At 50.4% G+C, this 27,830-nt stretch overlaps 1 protein-coding gene across 1 annotated transcript in view; it reads right to left on the bottom strand.

The window, feature by feature from the left end:
- Positions 1-27,830, bottom strand: part of JARID2 (jumonji and AT-rich interaction domain containing 2) — a 74,452-nt gene that overhangs the window by 14,271 nt on the left and 32,351 nt on the right. Inside the window, exons 3-9 of the mRNA XM_008064424.2 lie at positions 21,479-21,714; positions 11,555-12,593; positions 7,585-8,087; positions 5,490-5,582; positions 2,322-2,440; positions 2,168-2,238; positions 904-1,018 (exon numbers count right to left, since the gene is read on the bottom strand). Coding sequence (XP_008062615.1) covers positions 904-1,018; positions 2,168-2,238; positions 2,322-2,440; positions 5,490-5,582; positions 7,585-8,087; positions 11,555-12,593; positions 21,479-21,714 — 2,176 coding nt within the window. The remainder of the gene's footprint in view (positions 1-903; positions 1,019-2,167; positions 2,239-2,321; positions 2,441-5,489; positions 5,583-7,584; positions 8,088-11,554; positions 12,594-21,478; positions 21,715-27,830) is intronic.

Below are 27,830 nucleotides of genomic sequence, written 5' to 3'. Positions count from 1 at the left end.
GCCCTGTGCTGACAGCACCACTGGCTAAAAAAGTCAAACGATACTGGCTCCAGGGAAGGAAAACGTTAGTCCTAAGACTTTGTTTATTTTAATAAAGAGCGCTTAATCACCCCATTAGGACAATAAACACAGTCAGTGTGGGATGGATGTGATGCCGGTAGACTGTCAGACGACAAGACATCTGATTGTCTGCAGCCATTTCCCATCTGCCACTGTAAACAAAGACGCCAGAGGGCCCAGCCTCCATCAGGATCACAGGCAGACCAAGGCAGAAAGCCACGCCTCGCGACACACTCGGGTGGGATACACGACACGAGTCTCCACATTGCAGAAAGTAGACTTCCCAAGGAAATTCCACTCCTCATGTAGCCACTGATAGATAAGGAGACACTGGCTCCAGAAAGAGTTGACAATTACCACTCACAAGATGTCGCAGAGAATAGGTTCTATTCAGTTACTAGAAGGCTGCGGATACAATCACTGTAACTGGTCAATTTTGCGTGGCACTTTCACCAAGTTGCTTATCCCAAATATGTAAACAACTCTTGGAAATCATCAATGAAAAAAATGAATATTCCGGAAGAAAAAAACATACATAAGCAGGGAACTGCAAAGGGAACATACATGGCCCATAAGAATGTGAAAAATATTTGCTCATCATCAGGGAGCATTAGCATATTCTCCACCACCCCATGCTCTTCCAACAGAGGCAGGAATGCCCCCGAGGCTACAACAGGGACCCAGGACAAACCTGAAGATGCAAATGCAAGTTCTCAAACACCTTCAGCCAACTGGACAAGAAGGTGCTTCACTTAGGGTCTCCATGTGGCATTTCTGCCGTCCCTTCCCCCACCCAGAGCACAGGCGCGCAGAGGGCAGCCAGGCCAAGGGCCACGTACTCACCAAATGCAGTCAGCACCAGTGTGTAAGTAGTCAATGTATGGAAGGTGATTTTGGTCTCGAGACCAGCATGAGGTAGAAAAGACCATGCCAATATTTAGCCAGGGAATAGTCACGCCTGAAACATAAGAGATGAAAACAACATTTCATTTTTCTGAGACATGGTCTCACTCTCTCACCCAGGCTAGGGTACAGTGGTGCAATCACAGCCCATTGCAGCCTCAACCTCCTGGGCTCAAGAGGTCCTCCCACCTCAGCCTCCTGAGTAGCTGGGACTATAGGCACGCCACCACACCCAGCTAACGTTTTGATCTTATTTTTGGTAGAGGTAGAGTTTTGCCGTGTTGCCCAGGCTGGTGTCAAAGTCCGGGCCTCAAGTGCCCCTCCTGCCTCAGCCTCCCACAGTGCTGGGATTACAGTAGTGTACCACCGTGCCAGGTGAAAACAGCATTTTAAAGCTGGGGGGCAATATCGCAAAGAAACAGTGATAAAAATAACTTCTCCCAAAACAAGAAGAGAAAGAAATGGGATTCAAAACCAGACAAAACGCAGTGAGTAGAAGGCATCTGCTCCTTCTTGCTTGTTGTGCAGAACTGAGACCAAGAACATGGATGCTGTTCCAAACCTGTGATGACACCCTACTAGTGAGGAAGAGGGGTGTTGCAGGACCCGACTGTGATGACTCGAGGGCTGCAGTGCTGATCCTCGAGGCTGGGAAGAGACGTGCAAACCCCAAAACTCCTGCCAAGGCTGGAGGCCGGAAGCCACAGAGAGCCCCTTTGCTGGAAGAGACCCCTGAGCAGGGCGAGTGGGACCCAGCTCCTGGCTTGGGTCAGAAATGGGTCTCCCACAGGCGTTCCAGGCCACCTCCTCCAGGGGCTGAGGCTTCACAGGGAACACGACCTCCACGCCCTTGGCATCCCCCAGAGTCCGTGAAGCATCCATCCCCGTCAAGCACGTGGAGAATATGAGTTCAGCCTGCAGTGGCCTTCGGGGCCGGGCTTCAGATTTGAAAGCACCAGCTTCAAGGTTCAAAGCTGGCTCCTAAGCTCCTGCCCAGCCTCAGACTCGGCAAAGTGGCTCCCCTTTCCACCCTTTGCCAGTTTCACCGACTCTGGCCTGACTCCTCTCTTTACTGACAGTCAAAGTTCTCAATGTATTCACCATATGCCTTAAGACCCCGCCCCTCACCAAACCCCAAGAGTGCTCAGAAGGTATTTCCCGGCTCTAGTTCCAGCTGCTTGGGCGGGCAGGCTGCCACGCTTACCAGGCACAGCACCGAGGTGACGCAGGATGGACCCTGTGTTATTGGGGAGGACGGTGAGGTTCCATCCGTGCCTGCAGAGGGAGAGAGGAGGGATGTCACAGGCTGGTGGGGGAAGGACGCCCCGGGGCCCCATAGACGAGGAGTCCCATGTTACCTCGAAAAGGGCTCTGATTTTCCCACTGGGAATCCACTGCCGTGAGTGTTGGTGTCCACCTTGCCGCAGTGCACTGCCACATGGCAGTCCTTCTCTTCCACTAACCTCCAGTACTCTTGCTGCAGGGAAGCGGAGAGGACCAGTTAGCACCTCCACGGTGCCTGAGGCACGGAGTCCAACCTAATGACTGCGGGACACTGCGTCTGCAGCATGGGCCCAGCAGGACAGATGCCATGTGGCTAAGCCTTGGCAGAAGGCTTGCAACAGAACGCTAACGAAGAAAGCAATGGCAGGTCGCCTCAGGGAAATGCCCAAAATGCCAGAGGGCCGTGCCACCGCAGTCTTACCCCCACTGCCTCAAGGCGGAAGCAATCGTGGCCCGCCCACAGGTGACCGGAGAAACGCCACATGGCACATCCACACCAAGGGATGCTATTCAGCCATTAAAAAGAAGGAAACCCTGGCACACATTGCAGCACGGAACCTGGAGGACATTATGCTCAGTGAAGTACCTGCAGGTTTTCAAGAGCTTTCCACATGACTTTAGGGTCCATCTCGGTGATGACGGGGGCCGAGTGGGTGAGAACGTGCAAGGACTGCGGCATGGCAGCACCGCACTGGTGTGTCCTTGGGCAGCCCCCTCCTCAGAGGCGCCTTTCTACTCCCTTCTCGACTGTCACTCCAGAAGCACACTGTCATCTTCCCTAAGTTCACACCCTGCCAATCTAGAGACACACTTAAGAGAGAAGCCTCGCAGGTAAGCACTCAGCAAGTCTCGTACAATACAGCTCAAAAGCGTGCTCCTGGCAATGCCAACGCAGGCCGCCACCACGCTGTGTGGCTTTACAAAGACGGAATCGGCTGGGGTGTCAAGTGTCTGTACATCAGGAATGGATTCAACATCATTAAAGGACTGGATTCTATAAACAGCTTTCCTCGAAAGGAAGGAATAAAGCAAGAGTCTGAATGACGAGACTCATCAGTCCCAGGCCCTGTCATCCATCTGCTGAGACTGAGACCAACCAACCTCTGACGGATCAACAAAGATGTGGGAGAGGGAGAAAGGGACTCCTGAGGGGTGGCCACCCCCAGCTGCTGCCCACCGGCCGAGAGAAAGGCCCACAGGAAGCTAGGCAACCCAGACTGAAATTTAAATTCTAGCATCTCTTTCCCTTTGTGTTTAAATATTTACAAACTGCTGGAGCAAAATCCACACTTTCAGAGGGAATTAGTTCCTGCATGGGAAATTGTGAAATGAGCTAACCTTCCTTGCACACCATGGATCGTGAAAAACCTCCGGGAGTCGCCCAAGGACACGTGCCTTGCAACCAAGGCCTCACTTCCCAACCCCAGCAAGGCTCGCGTCCTCCCAGACATCACTACCACCAATGCCACGCATGCCCTGCAAGCATCTGTGACAGCCACAAGTGTCCTGGACCAAGACTCCGCTGATGTCCTGGTGAGTGCAACGGGAGGCGGGGCAGCTGCAGTACAGTGACCACAGCCATACCCACGCACAGCTAGGGCAGCCCTGCACTCAGCAGAGAGCCAAGTCCTAAACTGGTGCTAAAAATAAACAACACTAGGCGTGGAGGTTCACGCCTGCAATCTCAGCACTTTGGGGGTCTGAGGCTAGAGGATTGCCTGAGTCCACGGGTTCGAGACCAGCCTGGGCAACATGGCGAGACCTCGTCTTTACAATCAATCAAAAAACTAGCCGGGTATAGCTGGGCTCAGTGGCTCAGCATGTAATCCCGCACTTTGGGAGGCTGAGGTGAGTGGATTGCCTGAGCCCGCGGGTTCGAGACCCGCCTGGGAAACTTGGCGAGACCTCATCTCTATAATAAATCAAAAATGAGCCGGGCATGGTAGCGTGCGCCTGTAGTTCCAGCTACCTGGAAGGCTGAGGCGGAAGGATTGCCGGAGCCCAGCAGGTCGAGGCTGCGGTGGCCAGGAGTGGCCACTGCACTCCAGTCTGGGGGGATAGAGTGAGACTCCAACTCAAAAAATAAAAAGAAAAAAATTAGCCGGGTGTGGTGGCACGCGTTTGTGGTTCCAGATACTGGGAAGGCTGAGGCGGTAGGATCACCGGAGCCCTGCAGATCAAGGCTATGGTGGCCATAAGCGTGCTACTGCACTCCAGCCTGGGTAACAGAGTGAGACTCCAACTCAGAAAAAAAAAAAGAACATCGCTTTCCCCAAAATAGGAAAGCAGGTTTGAGCTGCGAGCTGAACTTCCTGGGGCCTGACAGTTGTGCCATCAGGAGGTGTGGCACCTACCCCATATGGAGGCTGGCCAGTCATTCTGGTCTGAGCAGGTCTGAAGTCCTACTTCCAGGAAACCTGGGCAAAGCAGGATGGCTGAGTTCCCAGTGGGGAACACATACAGGGCAGAACCACCCTGGATTTGAAAGAGGTGGCACATCATCAGAGGAAAAAAAATGACCCAGAGCCTATCACATGCCAAAACACAAGGCTGTGCTCAACAAACGCCTGCTGCACCCCGGTCAGCAGCTGCCCCATCACCAGCGATCGGGGTTTGGTTTCTTTCCCTTTCCATGACCAAGCGCCGCCGAAAGCCCACCGACGTCAGCAGCTGGAAGTTCACACGGGCTCAGCTGGGCACTGGCCGAGAGGAGGTAAATAAACAGATCCGGTCTCTGTCCTGCAGCGCCGCACACAAAAACGCCCCTAATTGGTCTGGGCACAGAAGTGCTCACTGTCTTTCCAACCTCAAACTAACTCAAAGAAGAGAGTTGGCAGGAGCACAAAAATGGCAATCTGCCAATCCCATTAAATAAAAAATAGAAGAGAAGAAAAAGCACAACTGTGGTTTCAAGGGATTCCAAACATTCTCTTGCATAACAGACACAGTTAGGATGGGGTGGGAAGCAGCTGAGTGGGGCGTGGCTGGCAGGAGGGGCTGGGGATTGAGAAGAGCCCTGAATTCCCGCCCCACCCCCAACCCAGCTCCGCATCTCACTGCCATTACCCTCCTTAGGTTCTGAACAAGTTTGGATCAACCCAAGTGAAAACCTGTAGCTCCCCCAGTGCACTCTTAACTCGGAGGATGTACCCATCTGAGTCTCTTCAGTTCACCAGGCCTCGGGGCTCACCAGGGGTTCCCACATCACAGGAGGCGACACGGGGGACGCCCCACTCACTCACCTCAATTTCAGCTGGTGCAGGCTCCTTGCTAAAACACATGTTCATGATATTCCTTGCTGTTCGGTAAAAAGTCGTTAGAGAAACAGACCTTCCCTGAAAACAAAAACAGAGAGTAAAGCTCTGGAAACAAGGCCAACACACCCGCCATGGGCCTCTGCCTGTGGTTTCCCTGCAGCCATGGATCACTTTGTGTCCCAGGTGAGAACAAGCAAGGCAGAAGAGTTTTCCGTAAAAATCCACAGTCTCAAGAAGAGAAGACTTCACCAACCACCATCTCTGTGAGGCACAAAACTGACCCATTATTTGCCAGAAGCAGAGCAGCTGACCCCTCCCTGAGCCACAAACCAAGGACACAGGAAGCCCAGGAGGTCTCTGCCAGGGCACTCTGCTTAAAAAGTGCTGGGATTGCAGGTGTGAACCACTGTGCCTGGCTGTAGAGATTGGCCTTCTTAAACAAAAAGTGAGAAACGCTAACAATATCTCGTGTCTTGAGACGCCCATTCAGAGTCACAGGGTTTAAGGAGGGAGCTCTACCTGAGGAAGGCCTCTCAGGCATTCAGGAAATGCCAGATAAAGTGCCGCAGAGCTTAGAGTTCCTTCAAATGACAATATTCAAGGAGTCAACCCAAGAAGGCTCGGCATTAGCAGGCAACAGGCAGCACCCGGGCAACCCCCCACACCTGGTCCTACCAGGCAGGGCTGAGCAAGGGGACTAGGGAATCAAAGTAAAGACGGCCAGCCCCTTCCGGGGTCTACCACCAGGAAAACTTGCAGGCAAACCGGGAGCCTGCTTCCAGACACGCTTTCAAGGGCTGAAGCTCGGGAAAAACTAAAAATGTCATGGATGCAGCCTGAGGTGGGACTGCCAGGAGAAAAGCCAGACTCGGTCTGTGTGACTGCGTGTGTGATGGAGTCCGAAGCCTGTGTCATCTCAACGGCAGGGACAGGCCAGGGCCTGAAGGGAAGCGGCCTGCGCACATGGGGGGTGGGGGGGGGGGTGATAACCAGCTGCCAATTCCCAATGCAGCAGAAACTCATCAGCCAGACACGCCTACCAGACTCAGAAGGGCCGGGAGGGGCTTGCTGGACTAAGAGCTCACTCGAGAACACTTCCGAGCTGGGAGCACAGGGGACCAGTCTGTGCCAGGCAGTTCTGCAGAGACTGCAGCTTGAAAGGCATAGCCGGGCTCTGCCTTGCTGCCCCCTTGGCAGGCTGGGGGAGCGGGGCGGCCTACGGGCAACCCTAAGGCTCGCTTCCGAGCTGGAGAGCCACTGACTTCCCAGGATGCCTCGTGCCGCAACAAGATCTGGCAGGACTGAGGAAACCCTAGTGCGCGTTTCCATTTGCCGGTCTCTCCCCTCCTCCCTCCACAGTGTGTTAATGGCTAGATCCGTGTTGATAGCTTTATTAGGTTGGTTCCACACAGATAGGACCTAGCAATGCCGGGCTGGGGTCTGGGAGCTGGAAGGCAGCAAGCTGGGCAGAATGGAAATACAGCAGAAAACATGAGTGCTCAGAGCTCATGGAGGGCCTGGCCGGTGAGAAGCCCAAACGTGTCCAGGCAGCTGTCATGCACCGGATGAGATGGGGTGCTCAGCATGGCAGACATAGAGTGGTGGACGTGGGAGAAACCACACGTGTGTCCTAGCTGCCTCATCCATGGCACAGGCATGCATGCGCACACACACATACACACACACCAGCTACAAGAGGAAACCAAAGGCCTAGGGCAGGCATGAGTATACACATGCTGTTAACTTAAGGCAGGTTCACCCCCCCATCTTCTGCCCATCATGTGACACCTTCTAACAAAGTTAAGACGCAGCGAGAAGGACCTCGCCAGAACCTTCATGCCGAACTTCCCAGTCTCCAAAACCAAGAGCCAATAAATTCCTGTTTGTTACAAACTACCCAGTCAGTGGTATTTTATAGAAGCTCAGCAGCCAGTCCCCTCCCTCACTCCCCCAGGACACTGAAGGGTATCCACCCGTGCCCAGTGCCCTCCCATGCCTCCCTCATCCCTATAGCTGGGGCAGGTGCTCCGCAGGGCTGGGTCTGCGAGGAGCTGGCAGGTGACAGGCAGGAGGCCCGTACCTTATAGATGCACTTGTGGAAGTCGTTAAGGACACCTTTGTCCTCCTCCTCCTCCTTGACCACTTCCTTTTCCTGAGCAAAGAGTCGCCGCCGGCCTGTCTTGAGCTGGGCCTGGCCCATCTCTTTGAGCTTGCTGCGAAAGCCATTCCTGGGGGCCACGCCGTGGATGAGCCCGTTCTTGGGCTCGAAGCGGGGCAGCGGGTGGAACTTGTGGTGGTCGTTCTCCGTGTGGCCCTCCAGCGGCCCCTTGCGCCTCTCGAGGATTTCCTTCTCCATCAGCACCTCCTTCTCCAACCGCCGATGCTCCTCAGGTGACAGGGAGTCGTAGGAGAGCAGGTACTGGCAGTAGGCCTCCTGCAGCTTGGCCAGCCGGTCCTGGGCCGTCTTGGGGATGCGCAGCATGTCTGCTAGTTTGTTCCATTTTTTGAGGTCAGTCACTTGCTGCATACCGCCCATCTCATTAATCAGTCGGAAAAAGCAGGCCAGGTCGAGCTCGCAGCCTCCTGGGACGATGAGGGGAAAACACAAGACAGTTGGCGAGAAGGACATGGACAAGACCCTCCTCCCTGGACCTAGAGTTCCCAAATGCCTGCTGTGTGCCAGGACTTGGCTAGGCTTCGAGGTAGGAGCAGCAAACAGTGGCTTCCTGCCTATGCCAGACAGGTAGCAATGACTGGCCATAGCCAAGCGCTATGTAGATTAAGCGGACCAAGAGTCCACCCCCTCAGGTGGGATGGCCAGGAAAGGCATCTGAGGGGGCTGCTTTTGAGCAGGGCCTTGGCTGGGACGAAGAAGAGAACTGGCCATGCCGACACATGTGGAGGGACTTCCCAGGGTGGCATGTGCCATTGTGCACCATTCACACATACTAAGTATCACATATAACAAGAAAAGAAGTTGATCCCAGACAGGGCACGGTCGGGGCCCCCCCCTTCCTGCTCCTAGCCCACCCCTGCACCCATGGTCCTGCATCACGTGGAACACTTTGATGCTGGAAATTGCAGACACACACACTTCCTACCAACACCCAACCCCTTTCTAAAACCCCCAACACATGCCCACCCCCATGCAAGGAATTCATCTTGAATTTCCCTAGATTTCCAGAACAAAGGGCTGTTCCCCAGCCCCTTCCCTCACCCGCCCAGATGGAGGGCCTGCTTATCTTAGAGGGATGCACAGGGCTAGCTCTCACTGCTGCTCTCAACCCAATCAGAGTGGTGCAAACGAACATCACAACTCTTACGTGCTGAAATGCACACCTGCGACTCTCCCTAGATGGGAACTGGAAAAGCAACCTCCCTCCAACCACACAATGTAAAGGCGGTGGGAGATCTTCCAAAATAACTGTCAACAAAATGCTAGATGAACAAAGTAAAAATCATCAAAAATATCAAAAATAAAAGGGAAAGCAAGCATGGCTCCAGCTGGACTCTAAGGGCCACCTGAGACCAGCATCAGAGCACAGAACAAGTGGGGGCCCTGCAGACACCGGGCATCACGGGACCCACTGTGTGAGTACCTGGACCACCCTGGGCCGAGATGGCATGAGACCTGGTATGTCAGGAGCTGGGAGCCCTGAGCCTGAACCCCACTTCCTCTGCTTGGTGGGACGGTGATGTGGCTGTGGGCAAGGGGGCAGAGTGGGCAACAGCAGCGAGGAAGCCGCCCCAGTCTCCAACAGGAGGGACCCGAGGTCTGTGATCCCATGTCTTGCCCCAGGTCTCAGAGTGTCAAAGCCACAGGTGGGGCTCAAGGTGGCGGTCACTAGAAATCGGGAGTTTTCTTTCCTGGGGGTGGTGGGACGCTGCCTCCTCTTGTCGAGGTGAACAACAAGATGCGTCCCCCAGCTGTGCCAAAGTGGCTCAGAACACAAACCAGAAGGGAGGAAATGTGTATGTTTGTATTCTTCTGTACATGGATTATCATAATCCAACAGCACCTGAAAATCATCCAGTACTTGCAGAAACTTCCTCATGGGATCCTCACCCACTGCGATCACCCCCCACCCTCAGGGCTTGGGCAGACACCCTCAAAGAAGCAGAAGATTCACCCACTGTGGTGGATTCCAGGAAATCACCTCACAGCTGTTAAGCCCCTTCTGCTGATAAATGACTGAACTGGTTCCCCTAAATGGGCGGTCCCCAATGGGGCTAACAGGCAGGTCAGCACCCTCTGACAGACCTTCAGACACCTTAGACTGCTAGGTGATGGCTGCGAGCACAGGTGCACACCACAGTGAAGTGCTGGCCTGGCCTCCAGTGCTGGGTGAGGGAGTCCAGGTCTAAGAGAAAACAGGCCACTGACTGTCACCATGACGTCACCAGTGCCCTGACAGCCCCAGCATCTACCTAGCAGGATCTGGAGGTTTTCCCTCCTCTCCACAGGACTCATCACAGGTGGCAGAACTCAGAGTGGATCTCTAGTGCCCAGGGAGCGTGGTCCACAGCACCAGGTACATGCGGGTGCAGAGCCTGCCCCCTGTGCCACCACCACTCATGTGCCTCCCCCAACAACAAACCGCAGACCAAGACTTCTTTCAGTTAAGTAGTTCAGCCCTGGCAGGCACTGCTGTGAGGAATCAGGAAACCTCCATCTGGCAAGGAAGCTTATCTCGCTACCGTCTCTTGATACTTGTATAATCTCCAAGTATCTCCGGCTGTCCAAAAAGGAGGCACACCTTGTTTCCTCTCACAGATCCAGAGCCAAAAGGGGTTGTGCGACCTTACCTGGCTGCAACCCACTGCACAGAACCCACTCTGCCCTGACAGAGTGAGTTCATCCTCTGTCCTGTATCCTTAGTGCAGGGACCGAGGCAAGGACGACAAGGAGAGCCACAGGAGCACCCGTGAGCAGGCTCAGCCTGGGACCCACCCTGCTGGAAATGGGCTTCACTGTAGCGTTTACACCTGGTCTCAAAAGAAATTTCAACCTGTGGCCTTAACAACAGCCTAGCCGGGCTTGGTGGCTCAGCCTGTAATCCCAGCACTTTGGGAGGCTGAGGTGAATGGATTGCCTGAGCCCACGGGTTCGAAACCCACCTGGGCAACTTGGCAAGACCTCATCTCTACAATAAATCCAAAATCAGCCGGGCATGGTAGCGTGCGCCTGTAGTTCCAGCTGCTTGGAAGGCTGAGGCGGAAGGATCGCCGGAGCCCAGTGGGTCGAGGCTGCGGTGGCCGGGAGCGGCCACTGCACTCCAGTCTGAGTGACAGAGTGAGACTCCAACTCAAAAAAACCCCAAACAAACAAACAAACAAAAAAACAACAGCCCAGTTGGTCACCAGGGAAACTGAAGCTCAAGGAATAATGAAGAGCAGAAAAGAGACAAGGATCAGAAAGATGAAAAACCCACCTGCCATCTACAAGGGCGTTTTATGGGGTGCACCATGAAACAGATCTGTACGCAGAAGCCCCAACCCCCAGTCTTCAGGATGTGAATGTACTTAGAGGCAGGGCCATTACAGGAAAATAAGCTAAAATGAGGTCACGAGGGTAAACCCTAATCCAATGACTGGTGTCCTTTTATGAAGAGATGAAGACACAGACACACCCAGAGGGAAGACCATGTCTTCTGACCCTGGGAGATACATGAGGAGAAAGCAACCTGCTGACACCTGGGTCTGGAACTTTCAGCCTCCTGAACTGTGAGGAACTGCTGTTGTTTAAGCCAAACAGCCCGTGGCACCTTGTCATTGCAGCCCTAGCAGAATGCAGAGGGGCAGTGCTCCTCCCTGTCTCCCAGGACCCTGCCCATCTCCAGCACTGCTGGGCAGCCTGCGACAGCCCACGGGGGGCGAACGCCCAGTGGGGGCCAAACTAAGCTCTAAGCCCCCAATACCAAGTCTCCGCCTGCCACACATGCCCAGGACCTGGGGAAAAGGGGCCGTGGGGTGAATCAGTTGGGAGCAACTCCTCCTCCTGAGGCAGGGGCGAAGCATCCATGGGCAGGGAGGGCCCCGCCCAGTCTCACCTATGAGTGGGAGCTCATCCATGGTGATGCCCTGAGATCTGAGGTGCTTCTTGATGCAGGCCAGTCGCTGCACGTTGGGGCCCCAACGCCGGCCCAGCTTGTGAATGTGCTGGATCTGGGTGACGAACCGCATCTCGTCGTTGAGTTTGCACTCGGGCCGCCAGTCCGGAGGGGGTATCACCCTGCACATCCCGAACTTCTCCACCTGAGCGCGGACCGACTCGATGTAGATGAGCGGGTCGTGGAACTCCTTGGCGGAGGGCCTGAGGACGGGGATCTCGTCCATGGCTGCCCAGCCGGCCTTGCCGCCGCCCTTCTCGGGCCGGCCCGCGTCCTGCGGCTTGTGCGCGGGCTCCGGTTGCGAGGTAGAACGGTTTTCACAGGAGGCGCTGTCCGCCTTGCCGTGTGCTTGTCTGCCGGGCGTGCTCTTGCCGGCCGTGGCCCGCTTGGGCCGGTTCCTCTCCAGGCTGCGCTCGGGCACCTCCTTCTTCACGTGTCCATTTAGCAGAGCCTTCTCGGCCGGGGCCTTCTTGCCGGGGCCCTCGGTGGGGCTGGACGCCCCCTTCATTTTCTTGGGGGGCGACTGCGGCTTCTCCACCTGGTGTGCCTCTTCCAGTCTCCTCTTGGAGTTCCGCAGTCCCTCCCGCAGCTGCAGCCCCTCTCGCAGCTGCCGCCCCCCCACCTCCTTAGTGCATGACTTTGGGTTCAACCTGCCACTGACCTTGAGGCCATTGACGGCGGGCCCGGTGGCCTTGGACGCCCCCCCGAGGGATAGCACCTGTTTGCGGGTTTTTGCATTGCTACTTTCAGTTTTCCCTGAGATTGTGTGGTTGACGGCAGAACTGGGCTTGTGGTGATTGGGTTTGGTTTCCTTGACCAGTTCTCTCTTGGCTTTGGTGTATGTGACAGCCCCCTTCGTCACCGTGGCAGTGTACTTCACAGTTTTGGATGGTGAAGGTCTGACTTCGCGCATCTTTTTGGCACTGGCTGCACCTGCACCCAGAGATGACATTCGAGTGACTCCGTTTACCTTAGAAACCTGTAGAGGCAGCAGAAGCAGAGGGGCGGGGAGACAGAGTTAGTACCAGCTCAGTCAGTGAGCGGCTTGTGTGTGAGAAAAGGCTCTGGGCAGTGGTGACAGAGCCAGCTGCCTGCTTGTGATGAGAAATGACAGGGGACACCAGCAAAGGGAAGCAAAACACACTTCCAAGAATGGAACAGGGATGTTCCATTTCAGATGCCACGACGCGCCTATCCTTCTGCACAGAAACACACAGCCTGCCCCAGGCACTTCCCAGCGGGGCTTTCCTAGGTGCGTTTTTAAGTTCCAATTTGTCCCCAGGGCTCTTCCAGGAAATGCAGTTTCACCTGCACATGGGCCTCACATTCACCTGCCTCACGTTCACTGGCATTTATGACAGCAGGACCCTGCCTGTTTGAGAAAGTGAGGAAACATACACAAACACCTTCCCCCATTCCAAGAAAGCCATGTCTGCTGTTCTTTGTGTGTTTCACACAGCAGCACGACCTGCCCACAGAATTCAAAAACCGAAAGAAAGACGTACAACAGAAAGAAAGAAAGGAATACCATGGGAGGTAAAGGACAACAGCACTCATGGCTTGACTGTGTGGGAGGGCCAAGTACAGGGGTGTGGCTGCAAACACTCTCCAGCTGCCTGTCTGTCCTCCTTCTGGCAAGAAGCCCCTGAGAGGGTGGTGCTGGGTCAAGACAGATGCCTCCGCCTCCCCGGTGGAGCTAAGCACGCCATCCCCTTTCTGCACAAGTGGTTCCTTATCTCCTGCAACAAACCGCCCACCTGATTCTACGTTTGGTGACCTGGGCAAACAGAGGCAGCCCCTCTGTGCCAGCTGTTTTACAGCTTAGACACCACAGCAAATCTGGGACACATAAACGTCAGAGAAAACAGGGAGTGACACTGGTGGCCACCAGGCACAAGAGAACTTCCAAGCAAGAATGACAAAGGAACCCCAATGAAACTGCAGTGGGGCTCGCTGCTTTCAGGGAAAGTCGCAGCATCACAACTCTGCCACTGCCGCAGGTGAGCAGTCTTTAACATGTCAATTAACCACTTGGGCATCCCTTTTCATCTATAGCATGTGTTTAAAGTCAGGGACTCCAGGGTTTTCTTATAACCACCATTATCAGGCAACTGAAAAATTACCCAATAATCCCTGAGAAGGTGGTGCCAGGGTGGAAGGAGCCCACACTTCCTAGTCAGGAATGCTGACCACATGCGGCCATGGCCGCGAGGGCACTGTGACACCCAGCGCCACCATGAGGCTGTGCAGCCTGCCCTCACCACTACGAGGTAGGGTCCCAGCCAACGTGAATTGAGTCTTAGTGACCTCTGCCCTTATTCCAGGCCTGATCCAGGAGTGAGCAGTTAGCTTAAACAGGGCTGAGGGTCAGGATCAAACTTCCCCACAAGCACCCAAACTAGGGGCTCTCTGAATCCCCTGGGGGCTTGTCAAAACAACATCACGGAGCCCCTCCACAGAAGCTTCTAACTCAGTGGGGCCAGGATGGGCCTGGGAATGTGCTTTCCTGACTAGGGGTGATGCTGTGCTGCTGGTCTGGAGACTGAACTTTGAGAACCACTGAACCAAGTATCAGTAGAAGCTTATAAAAACAGAAAAGGAAAGAAGCCACAGGACCTATATTTCTGTCCATGACACTGATTATATGTGGTCCAATCAAAGCCATGACTTTATGGTGGCACCTGGAGCCAGGACTGCAGGCTCACTGGAGAGGGTGAAAGAAGACCCAGGAACTGCATTCTGGCTGCGAGACCACTAGTCATCCTACAAAGATGGAGTCTGGAATAAATAATGGGAAACTCTTTTGGGGTGGAGGAGAGTCATACATTTAAAACCAATTTATAAAACCCAAGGTGAGGGCAGAAATAAATTTTCTGTAGTAAGTACCACCATTTGGTAAAAGGGGTACAGTGAAAAATGCAAATCTCTCTTTAATTGTTCTATCAGATACCTTCTTTTTTTTTTCTTCAAGTCATGTTGTCACTCTATCACCCAGGCTGGAGTGCAGTGGCACGATCACAGCTCACCACAGCCTTGAACTCCTGGGTTTAGGTGATCCTTTCGCCCCGGTCTCTCAAATAGCTAGGAGCACAGGTGCACAACACCACACCCAGCCAATTTTTTGTAGAGCTGAGGTCTCACTAGGTTGCCCAGGTTAGTCGCGAACCCCTGGGCTCAAGCAATCCTCCTGCCTCAGCCTCCCAATGTGCTGGGACTATGGGCATGAGACACTGTGCCTGGCCTCTGTTCTATCAAATGCTTCTATTCGCTAAAGCCAAAACAAGACAAAACATTTAGAAGAACAAAAGCAAACAGTAAACTCCTGCTGGAGCGAGCCTCTACTTCCTGCATGAAAGACCTGAGGACTTAAGGTATACACAGACCGCAGGTATCCAGGAACTCCGGGGAGGGCTCTAGCCTCCTCTGAATGGTGGCAGGCAACACGCCTGCAGGTAGCTTAATCTCCTTTTAGCCCTTGGGGGCATTGCCTGTTCCAACTCTACCCTTAGCACACCCTTAAGCAGGCTGTACAACCTGGCTTCGTCTCTTCCTGCAGACGGGGAATTGCCTGTCAAAATAGCAGCCTCCGGATGGTGCCAGACATAGCCAGCTCCTACCAGGAGCCGTCCAGGCATCAGCTGTCACTTCTTGCGGAGGTTTAGTTTTAGTTCAGTGCTTCTCAAACCAGGGCCCCCTGAAAATCCCTGGGGAGCTTTAACATAATGCAGATGCCACAGCAACCCCACCCCAGACTGTGATCTAATCAGCGATGATTGAGAAAGGGAATCAGAAGATGACCCGATGGCTTGGTCTTCCCACAAATCCACTGCTCACATGTGGGGGCTGGGAAGCCAGGGGGCCACGTCTCTCATGTTCCACCTCATATAGGAGTGCAGGGCCTTTGGGTATAGCCATCTGCCTTCTAGGGGGCACTGGACTTCCTGGCTAGCTATGATACGGAGAGGCAAGGTTGAATACTGTGTGAAGATGTCACTGTCTTCAACGGCAAAAAGATCCCCTTGGTGTCTATATGTTTCTATAAACCTAAATACTGGGTTATTGTCAAGATGTACATCCATCCAGCTTGTTCTAGAAGAGAAACGACTTGTCAATCCATTTCTTCTCTCACTATCGTCACACGTACATCCACAGTATCCACCCAAATATGTACATTCATACGAGCTGGAAACTGCATAGACCTCACCCCCAACAGGAAACAATGACGTTTAATATAGAGAGACATAAACTATGAAAACTGAAAAGGACAAGAGTTGGCTGTCTTCTCGCTCCCCACATAGAGAGTCAGTGTTCTATGCCCAGAAGACCCCAAAGGGCAGCAGACCAGCCATCACAGGAAGCAATCTGCGCCCTCCCCCCCCATACACCTTAAAGGCGAGGAATAACAGACCAACAAGCTAACCAGGCCCACTGCTGGGAAGAACCCAGGACTACCCAATCTAACACAAAGATACCCCTTTCTTGGCCTGCACCTGCCTCTAGCCAGCCAATGTTTAATCAGTACCAAAGAAAACAAAAGAATGGAGGAAGCCATTGTCTTACCTTACCACTGAGGATCCCCCCAGCCGCCTCTGAAGCAATTAAAGCCTTGTGGCCCTGGCAGTCAGTGCACCTTGAGGAGACTGGCTTCCACACAAGAGCACACCCAGGAGAAGCCATCTGAACTCACTGGAGAATCAGAGGTGGCCTGTGGCGGGACCCGCCAATACCCACCAGTTGAAACACTGGAGCTGAGCAGCTTTATATCAGCACTTCTAGCTGTTCCTGCTCTTTGCTCTCAGGTGGATTTAGGGCTTTACAATCCCCAGCTCCCCAGCTCTACAGAAAGTAAGGTGTCTTCAGTTGTTCTCCTTGGTGCAAAACACCCATCAACTGTATCTCAGGTGATCCCAGGCACACGGCCTAGTAATAAAAGAATGATTTTTTTTTTTTTTGAGTTGGAGTCTCACTCTGTCACCCAGGCTGGAGTGTAGTGCCATGCTGACGGCCAGCACAGCCTCGACCTGTTGGGCTCAGGCAATCCTCTGCCTCAGCCTTCTAAGTAGCTGGAACTACAGGCACACGCCACCACACCTGGCTAATTTTTTTATTTACTGTAGAGATGAGGTCTCACCAAGTTGCCCAGGCTGGTCTCGAACCCATGGGCTCAGACAATCCTCTCACCTTGGCCTCCCAAAGTGCTGGGATTATAGGCGTGAGCCACCAGCCAAGAATGATTCCAATTCAACAGGCAGGACTGAACACGTCTTCCAGTTACATTCAACCAGACTCGTACTTGCAGCCCCCCAGAAAAACCAGCTCCTTTTTCTTGCAGAAGGGATTTCAGGTGAGGGATGCTGGGAAAGCCCAGGACATCAAGCACTCCTTCTTGACTTGGTTCTGAACAGACACTCCATTTAAACACTGCACCCAGTCTACACCCTGACTGAGCGCTTATTCTTAAGGATGTAAAACTCCCCCACACCTTGCTGTTTTTTTTCTCTATCTCACCATCGACACACACAACATTTAAATCAACTCAATAAGATGACAGATGAAAGGGGAAAACACAAAAGTCCAAGGCAGAGCAAAAGATGAGAAACAACTCTATGATGTTTCTGGTCACCTAAGCAAAAATGTTTCAGTCGCCCAAGTTTATGATGCCTGTCCTCAGCTCAACCAGACGCCACTGCCAAGTTCCTGTGCCCCACGAGGGGGAGCCCTTGAACCAAGGCTTCTGCCAGCTTTCAAAACAGAGCACGACCCAAAGAGAGAAACAGTTGGTGGCTGGGAGTAGTCCATTTGCACTTCAAAACTCAAATTAAACCCAAAGAGCCTAAACTGCAGAGAACTCCTCTGGACGGGCAGTGAGTTATGGAAGGGGCAAGAAGCCTGCTCCACACTGGCCACAACAGCAGGACGGGAAGGTCTTGCAGCCAAGGTAGCCTACTTGCTCCAAAAGGGACCCTAGGTGTATGGATAACCCCTCCTCCACACCACCACTAAGTGCAATTTAAACTGCAAGCATACTTTCAGGAGAAGAAACCTTTAAACAGTTTTTTAGTAACTAAGACAATTTTCTGTTTTCCCCGCTAGATAGTCCCATTTCATTTTCCAGAATTTTGAAAGAATATTCCTAATTCTTTAGCCCTCTTTGAATCTCTCAAGGTCAGGTCCTTTCTGCAACCCATATACATTTGCACATGAAAATCTCTTCTCCAGATAGTCCTGCCAAGTAAGCCCGCGTGGCCAATTGACCATTTCCTTTTCTGTGTTACATCTCAGCCTCAGCATGAGATATGAGAGCCCGCGTCCACATTCAGGGCAGCCTGGCGGGACATATCCTAGTTTACAGACCACCCTAAAAACCTCCTCGTGACTCAGAAATGCCTGCTCATGCCTGGAAAACTAACATTTCAGAACTCTCTCTAGGGATGAGCTCATTAGTTTGATCATCCTAAACTTGCTGTCTTCTATGGCATTTCAACTGAAGTTCTATTTCAGGAAACCAAAAGGAAACATCATTTGCTCCTTTAATAGATGCATAGCACACATCCAAAGCATTACCCAGAAGCAGCCACAACCCTCCAACAGTCCCAGGGCTGATGTTACCTGGGCATGTGCATCCCACGACAGAGAGCTCATGTGAAGCAGGTAAGCGCACCATCATGTGTTCGAGGCCTTTATAAAGCTCAGGAGCTAGTACAGAGCATTATCCGAGGAATAAGGGGGCACACTCTCAGACCAGTCTCCACCGAGTTCAGCACAAGCAGGGCAAAGGCAGTCTCAGCAGCACCCCCTCAAAGTGATATCCCTCCAGTCCACACAGTTTCATACAAATTCATACAATCACGTTCATCCTTTTCTTTTAAGCTAACATAAAAAAACACATCCCATTTGAAATTAAAGATCAGACTATCCTCTGGGCCCATATCTGTTATGCAGCTGAGAAGATGAAAGGTCAGAGGTTCATCATTTGCATCAATCAGCACAAAGGAATCTACAATTTGGCTTTATTGACCTTATTTCCAGAGTACTTAACTAATGGGATCTGAGGAGATGAAGTCTTCCTTTCATTCCTCACAACGCCCCTGTGAGAGAAGGTGGCAAGATTGGCTCCAAGGAACCACAGGGCTGGGGAAGGTCAAGATCAAATCTCAAGACACAGGGAAGGGTGGAGTTGGAGCCAAATCAGAAACCAGGAGCCATGGGTCAGCCCATCTGGGCTGATTAGCGGGGGGGTGGGGTGGGGGGATTTGGAAGAAGTGATGGAGGGGATTACGGTCACCAACGGCAGGGTTGCCCTGCCTGAGTGTGTGACACTGCCTGCAGAGACTCTATCCTCCTGGTCACCAGCAGCAGGACCATCCTGCCTGAGTGCATGACACTGCCTGCAATGCAAAGACTATACCAAGGCAAGGAAGCAAGCTGGGGCTCCTGCAGTTACTCAGATAAGAGTCTGCTCTGCAAGGACATCCCAGGATCTCCCCTCCACCTCCGAGCCTCATGCCATGGAGCAAGGGAGGTGCCTGCTGCTCGCCTCAGTTCTGTGCCATCCCGCTGTGCCAACTCCTCTCACTCAGTTGCAAAGGGAACCTGGAATAGAAAGAAGGGCAAGGACAGAGTGGAAGGCGAGCTAGGATGGAGGCAAGGGTGTACTGCACCCAGCCCCACAAATGCAAGTGCGGGAGTGTGCGTGTGCACACAGGTCTCTACAGGCGTGTGAGCAGAAACAGACACACAGCTACTGCTTACTCGGTCCTCCACAGGCCCTCCATTCCCACCCCCAGATGGGTTCTCAGGCGGTTGTGACGCTCACCCGGATGCGCCCTTCAATCCTAACGAACTCCCAGCAATGCTCTAGGGTTACAATTTCATCATAGGTAAACTCAATGCTGTAAGCTTTTGCTCCTAAAAAAGCACAGTGGAATGTACTGAAGACACATAAAAAATAACCCTGCCCTGAGGTCCCAGGTCTGCTGTTTTTGTCTCTCCCTCTCTATCTGGGTCCCTTCTAATACTATTCTCTTTCATAAACAAAAACACATGCAGGAGCGTTCTACAGTTTCCACCAAACCAGAAGGTAAGTGTGGTGCACCCTGACACACACTCCAAGGTATGGTGTCCCCTCCATTCTGTGCCTCTGGTGTTGACCATCAGGGGCCCAGTGCTCAAGGACAGAAGAGCACATGAGGTGGCCCAATCTTCCCACATCTTGGCCTGGGAAAACAAGACATATGTTTTGAGAGCAGTGCCCGGCATTTAAATATGCTCAGATCACCTGCTTAATCTAAAGATAACAAGGCAAAGGGTGAAGAAGTGGGCGTCTGTGGGCCATGGGAATAGAAATGTGATGATTCTTGTCTCGCCCACCCCACCCTGAGTAGCTGAACACCATGTGAAAGGTGAAGGTTAACACGTGTGCACATGCACACCCATCCACCTACACGTGAATGCAGTCACATGACCACATTTCAGAGAGAAATATTCCTAACATTATCAAGAATGACAAAGAACACTTGCACCACAGAATAAAGTCCAGTATTTTCACAACATTTTTTTTTTTTTTTTTTTTTTTTTGAGTTGGAGTCTCACTCCGTCGCTGAGACTGGAGTGCAGTGGCCGCTCCTGGTCACCGCAGCTTTGACTTGCTGGGCCCCGGCAATCCTCCCACCTCAGCCTTCCAAGTAGCTGGAACTACAGGCGCATGCTACCACGCCCAGCTAATATTTTTGATTTATTGTAGAGATGAGGTCTCGTCAAGTTGCCCAGGCGGGTCTCGAGCCCGCGGGCTCAGGCAATCCACTCACCTCGGCCTTCCAAAGCATGGGATTACAGGTTGAGCCACCGAGCCTGGCTTTCACAACATTTTGAGTCACCCTTTCCCCTCTCCACCTTGCTCCAAATATACCTTTAAAGGCTACAGTATCTGGTCTAGTCTAGGGAAGAATTTAACTGTGTTAAAATTCCCATCCAGGAAAGCTCATTGATGACCCCCATGACTCAGCAGATATGAAAACAGAGTGGGGAACAGGAGCTCCAGGGATCACTGAAATGCCACCCATCCAGGGACAGTCCTTGCTATGTGCCTCTGGGCACCTGCCTTCATCCCACCACTGACCTCCCAGGGTTGTGAGAAATGACTGTCCAGGGATGACAGCATTCTGACAGCAGCAGTGGTCAAGCCCTGAGGCGATCTTGAAAGCGGCCCCTCCAGTATCTGTGGTATCTAAGGCGGCCCTCTAAGGGGGAGTGAGGGACAGGGACAGGCAGAGGAAGGCTGCAGTCAGAGCAGTCGTCACCTGCACGCCAATGGCACAGGACTCCAATGTGTTCAGCAGATAAACATCACCCAGCCACACCCCATCTCATGCAGGCTGCTCAGTGGCTTTTGCTCAAAAGTCTGGGTGGTGAGATATTAACTCACCAAAAAAAAAAAAGTCAGGAAAATAGACTGGACTCCTTCACTGACAAGACTGTGGCATGTGCAGGTTGCTTTCAACGTCTGTGCTATCTGCTTTCAGTCAGTCTAACCTGAGAAAAGCAATGTCCTCCCTACGCCCCTATCCCTCATCTGAGCCCAGGTCGGGTGGGGTGTGAGAGGGTAAAGAAAGAAGCCTGTCCCCTTTCATTTGGGAACACAGCCGACAACTGCAGCAGAATCCAGGGATGGAAGCAAACATACAATGACCTGACGGATTGCTACAGGACTGCAGGTGTGTGCTTGTGTGCCTCACCTTCCCTCTCTCTCCCCATCTCACCTTGAAGTACATCTCCTGCTTCCTGAGCCCTCTCCAGACGGGTTTTAGCTTGGTGAAATGGGGAGGTGGGTCCTGGCACTCATGCAGGCACCCTGCCAGGTTTTACCTGTTTCCGTAAGTCCTGAGCCAACCGATGCAGAGGGGGGTGGTGGTGGCTGGCAGCGGGCCCCTTGGCCGAAGGGCCCGTGATGGGTGCTGCTGCAGGGTGGTTCACTGAAGCTTGCTCCCGGCGGCTGTCAGCCCGGTGATCACTGTGCTTCTCCTTCCCGGGAGTGGCCTCTTTGCTTTTGTGTTTCTGAACAGGTTCTTTCTCCCGCGTTGACCTGCTGGAACCATTGAAAACTAGACAGGAAGGAGAAAGGAAGAATGTAGTCACTACCTTGAGCAGACAATCACTACCATGTAATCTACACTTCCTCGTGTCCAAAGAATCGCCATCAAGGTCAGACATTCTCAAGAGAAATATCCAGCACCCATGTGCAAGCGACAGGAAGAATTCTGAACATGAAGAGACAAACTAAGCCAGGCTTGGTGGCTCAGCCTGTAATCCCAGCACTTTGGGAGACTGAGGTGAGTGGATTGCCTAAGCCTGCGGGTTCGAGACCCGCCTGGGCAACTTGGTGAGACCTCATCTCTACAATAAATCAAAAATTAGACGGGTGTGATAGCATGCGCCTGTAGTTCCAGCTACTTGGAAGGCTCAGGCGGAAGGATCACCAGAGCCCAGCAGGTGGAGGCTGCGGTGGCCAGGAGCAGCTACTGCACTCCAGTCTGGGTGACAGAGGAGACTCCCACTCAAAAAAAAAAAAAAAAGAGACAAACTAAAATAAAAATTCCTAAACATGTCCCAAGAATTACTTGGTTTGGCTGACATGATGGAAAAATCCATTCTTTAAAAACTCCTACCCAAAACCAAACCAAAACAGTAACCCTCAAAGTATCAGCATGATACCTTAAGAAAAAGACAGAACTTAAACTTGGGGACATAACATTGTAATATTGTAAGAACACAACAACCTTGAGGATAAGCATACAGGAGATGTGGAATAAAAAAAATCTCAGATTTGAAAGTGAGGCATTTGGAGTCTAGGGAGCTGCTGCTACGTTCAGGTCAGGGTGCAGCTGTTTCATCTGACCTACGGGTGACTATACAGCAGGAGGAAAGGGCTGGTAGAGCTTTGGGCCAGACATATTTTCTATTCCTAAGTTCAAAACAGCAACAACAGTTCATATTTATTAAGTGCTGACCATGAGCCAGGGGGAGCAATGCTAAAGCTTTGATGTGCACTCAGCCTCGGAGTCTTCAGAACACTCCTAAGTGAGCGCCTGGCCCAGGCCACCTGTCCCTGGCGCAAGAAGTCAACCTGCCTCCCTTTTCCACCCTAGCCAATCCCCAGGTGGCTCTGAGTGGGAATTCCCAGCGTGCACTTTGGATCTTACCCACCAGAGGAAGGGACTGCAAAAGACAACAGGGTGTTTACAATGAACCCAGTGACACCACGGTTATGGGTTTTCCCTCCTTGACTGCTGGGACCTGCAAACCTACTCTGACTCCTTGGGTCCAGCAACTTCCCGTGGAACAAACGAGCCTTTCCCATCCTCTCTCTGGAATGCCTTTCCTCCCTGCAAGCAGTTCTAGTCAGGGCCTATTTCTTCACAGGGAAAGGAAGGACACACTGCTTGGGTTGCTTTCGGCAGATCAGCAAGGGGAAGCTACAGAGCTCTTGCAGCTGTCATTTAAAACTACTGTCAGAGGGACTCTTCAAAGGTTACTGTGCCCACTAGCCCACGTGGCACCGAGCAGCTCCAGGCCACCCCACCCCATCTCCACACCAAGCAGCACTTGCAGAATTCCAGGTGGAGTTCACCCCCAACCAGGCAGCTAAAAGAGAAAGTTATTCCTCCTTTGAGTTGAAATGTCTCCCTGCTGGATTGAAGAAGCAGAGGGCAATTCTGTCCTCCTCTTACCAGTCATTCAACACAGCTGAAAAACAGCTACCTGCCCATTCTTTGTGAAATTCCCTCTTCTCCAGATTTGTATCTACAAGGCTGATTCCTTCGACATGTGCTCTCACATCAATTTGTAAGAGGTTCTTTAAATTAGATCTAGGCATAAACGTTGCAAATATTTTTCTCTTTTGTCATTTGCCTTTTCATTTGTTAGGGTGCCAAATCTGCTAACAATTCTTTTAAGTTTCCTTGCTTTTATGCTTAGAAAGTCCTTCCATATTTTCTTCTCTTTTGAGTTTTATTAATGTATAATGGATCAATAAAAAAGTAGTATATATTTACAAGTTTATGACATGTTTATATATACACACTGTGAAATAAATCAAGTTAATTAACATATCCATCACCTCAGATGCTTATTTTTTTGTGCTAAACATATTTAAGACCTACTTTCTAAGCAATTTTCAAGTACACAGTACTTTACTAGTCAGTATGGTCACTAAGTTGGATCACCAGAACTTATTTGTCCTTGATAACAAACTTTGCACCCTCTGATCAGTGTGTCTCCACACCACCCTCTCAAATTTCCAAATGGTAAAATAATCTTCTAAGTTTCCTTCTAATTGTTTTCTGATTAAATTACCTGTTTTAATTATTTGCTCCACTTGTTATTACTTTGGGTATGGTATAAGATAGAGGTTTACATTTTCCCTCCCTGGATTGGGGATGAGCCTTGATAAAGTTCCTTCTTCCAGCGTCCATGATTAATAGATTTTAAATACTAAAGAAAAGAGCCCCACCAAAATATGGGATACGAACCAATACTGCACAAGGTTCTTCTAGATATTCTCAGTTACAGGAAAAATGGAGAGCTTCGAATGGCTGGCATTTATTCTAAGTGGAAGTAACTACCCATTGTCAGAAACCATCAATCATACCCAAGCTGGCAGTATCTGTGCTAGCTTTAAAGACAAATTAAAAGCAACATCCGTAAGAAGTCATACTTCAATGTGATTAAAAATCAAGCCAAGGAACATGAATCTAGGCAATTCTTGACCGTTCACCAATTTTCTAGAGCAGTGAACACAGCTCCTTTATTAAAACACAGCACAGGAAGTAGGGTTCTTTTTTTTAACTCTCCAATATTCCATACTTCTCTGTGCCTTTTTGCTGTCATTAAGACATGTCTCATGGTGAAGCCTGCTATTAAGAAGTTCCATCTTGTAATTACTTCTCTTTATTCATTTTTTAAAAAATCATGCGATGGGTTTGCTCCTTATAACAACAATACATTTACATCACAATCCCAGCCCTACAATTTGCAACTGGACAAGTTTTTTCATCCTCAGATTTCTCATCTGTAGACTGGAGATAAGAGATATTCCTGTAGGTAGAACATCTACCACAATGTCTGGGGTTCAAAGTAGACAGCATTTGAATGACATGCTTGTTCAAAAAGAAGGGTCATCTGAGATTACTGTGTATTCAGACGGTGGCCAGATCCATTCTTGTCTCCTTTCCCTCTCTGTGGATAGAGTATAGAGAAGAGCCAGATGCTGACTGGACCAGTTCCTTCCCTATCTCCTCCCGCCCAGGGCTATTCACTCTCCACGCTCGCCATGCCTGTCCCTCTCCTCCACTCACGCCAGACCCTGGATGGAGTCTGTGGAGAGAGCCCAGGAGAGCCAGGGGCCTCCTAAGGCTTCTCAGTATCACTCTTGTGGGACACAGGAGGAGCAGACCACCTGCCAGAGCAAGAAGAAATGCAGTACTAAAGACACATCCCACATTTTCCACTAGCATGACTAGCATTTGGTCAGATTAGCAGCTCTCCAAGTAGGTCTGCAGACCCTATGGGGACCTAGAAACCCTTTCAGAAGATCTGCTAGGGTCAAGACTATTTTCATGATAATGCTAAGACAGTATCTGCCTCTTTTACTAGGTTGATATTTGCACTGATGATACAAAGGTAGGTAGGTCAGCCATCAGGGAAATGCAGATCAAAACCACAATGAGACAACACTACCCATCCACTCAGACAGCTACCATCAAATAGACCAGTAATGGTGAGCATTGGCAAGGAAGTGAAGCAACGGCAACCCTCAACACCACCAGTGGGAGCGTGAAATGGTACAATCACTTGGAAAATGGGCTGAAAGGTGAAATGTAACAGTTCCCACATGACCCAATGATTCCATTCTCAGAGATGTAAATCAGAAAAAAGTACATCCACATAAAAAATTGTATACAAATGTTCATGGCAGAATTATTAATAATAATTTTAAAAATCAAGGAAAAACCCAAAGATCCATCAACTGGTATTTATTTAGATTTTTTAAAAAGTGGTCTAGCCACACAATAAAATATTAGTCATGAAAAGGGGTAAGTTATTTTACAGATTCATGTTGTAACATATCAAATGAAAAAATTGTATGGTATGTGAATTATATCTCAATAAAATACTTTTTAAAAAGTGAGCAAATTACTGATACCTTAATATCAATAATAAAGGCAGTGGCACCAAATTACTGTACCCTAGTACTCATTTTGTTCTTCATAACCAAGTATTAGCAGTTAAAAAAAACCAGTCAGCTTCATTCAAGAATGACTTACATACAGTGGTACAAATTGTTATTAATCCTGCCACTGAGCACACACGCTTTGTGTGACAAAATGGAAAGTACACATAAAGCACTTCTCCTATACAGACTATCTCTAGAAAAAAGCATTTGTATGACTACATACATGGCAAGCTAGCTCCTGATTTTATGAAATGCCATTTTTATTTGAAGAAGGACCAACGTACTACAGTTCATGAGACTCAGTTATCTGGCAGTTCCCCCACTCAAAAAAAAAAAAAAAAATGAATGAAGCAAGTCTGTCTCTTTAAGGAAAGTAATTAACAGTTTTTACTGGTGGTGACAGAATTCATGTTTTCGGGCAAAATCACAATTTTGAAAAACCGGTATCTGCCATCCCTAGCTTGACAGTTTCTCAATACTTGAAGACTTTCCTGATGAGATCAGTGGAGACAGAATTCATTGAATTCAATGAAAGTTGTCGACAACAATAAGAGCGAACCATTATTTAGAAATGGCTGATACAGGTACTACAAAATTGTGCATGGGTAGAAAAAGATCCCTTCAAAGTGAAACACAAACTGATGGATACTAATTTAACAGAATATGAAAAGTCACTCATACAGGTTCAGGCTCCAACAGCCAGATGACCTTTAAAAAATTACCACTTATAGAATCTGATTGTGGAATCAAAGAATGCAATCATCTACAAAGGCCCTTCCCTATCCCATGTATATGTCTCTCCAAGATTGATTTTCTTCATGTACCTCAACCAAACTATATTGCAAGAAGTGAATGCAGAGGCAGACACAGAATCTGCTATCTTCTATTAAGTGAGAAAACTAAAGAGCTTTACAAGGATGTAAAATAATATAACTCAACAATAATTTTTTGGTATTGGACTATAAATATTTTTTATTAAAATGCTATTTGTGTTTAACATATAACTGCTTTGTGTAACTTGAGACGAAGAAAATTTATTTTTAATTCCCTTAGTATCAATAACTATAATCCACAGTAATAAAAGTCTTTAGGTGGGTTATCAAGAACTTTTGGGGGCTAGGCACAGTGGCTCACGCCTATAATCCCAACAGTTTGGGAGGCTGAGGTGAGAGGATTGCCTGAGCCCATGGGTTCAAGATCAGCCTGGGCAACATGGTGAGACCTCCTCTCTACAACTAATCAAAAAATTTGCTGGGTGTGGTGGTGGTACGTGCCACTACCAAGTAGTTCCAGTTACTTGGAAGGCTGAGGCAGAAGGATCGCCTGAGCCCAGTAGGTCAAGGTTGAAGTGTCCAAGAGCGTGCCACAGTACTCCAGCCTGGGTGACAGAGTAAGACTCCAACTCAAGAAATAAATAAATAAGCAGACAAACAATTTTATGTAGAAGAAAAAAAAACTTCTTAGAATGGGGTCCTGAATCTTAAAAACGCCTGAAACCACAGGGCTGGATCATCTTTTCCGAAAACTGCAACCTGGTGGTTTCAAGAGGTTTCACGTATTGCATGAAGCACACAGGAATCACTTAATGCCACCCAAACCTACTCCCCAGCAAAGTGGTCTGGAAAGCAAAGTCCCATAAATCAAGACAAGCAGTGAGATGCGATGTTTACAGGAAAGGACGAGAAGGGGGAGGGAGGCAGGTGGCATTAACACACTGAACCAGATTGGCTGCTCCTGAGAGCTTCAGCAATACGCTGTTAAAGAGTATTTTGATAAGCTGTCCAAAAAGGGAGTGAGTTTTCAAATACACAAAAATTAAAAACGGAATAAAATTAACTTTGATTTGCAAACAAAGTCGTGGTTTTTAGATGACGCCACTTTCTGTAACCACCTTGCTATTTTATAGCAGCAGTGCATCCAAAGGGCAAACACAGCCAGAAAGTCAAATCATGTGTTAAATGGGAAGAAACGGGGGAAGGGGAGATG

The sequence above is a fragment of the Carlito syrichta genome, unplaced genomic scaffold (genome assembly GCF_000164805.1).
Source record: "Carlito syrichta isolate Samal-C Ts95f unplaced genomic scaffold, Tarsius_syrichta-2.0.1 Scaffold307336, whole genome shotgun sequence".
Lineage (NCBI taxonomy): Eukaryota > Metazoa > Chordata > Mammalia > Primates > Tarsiidae > Carlito > Carlito syrichta.
This window is presented reverse-complemented; position numbering and strand designations above follow the sequence as displayed.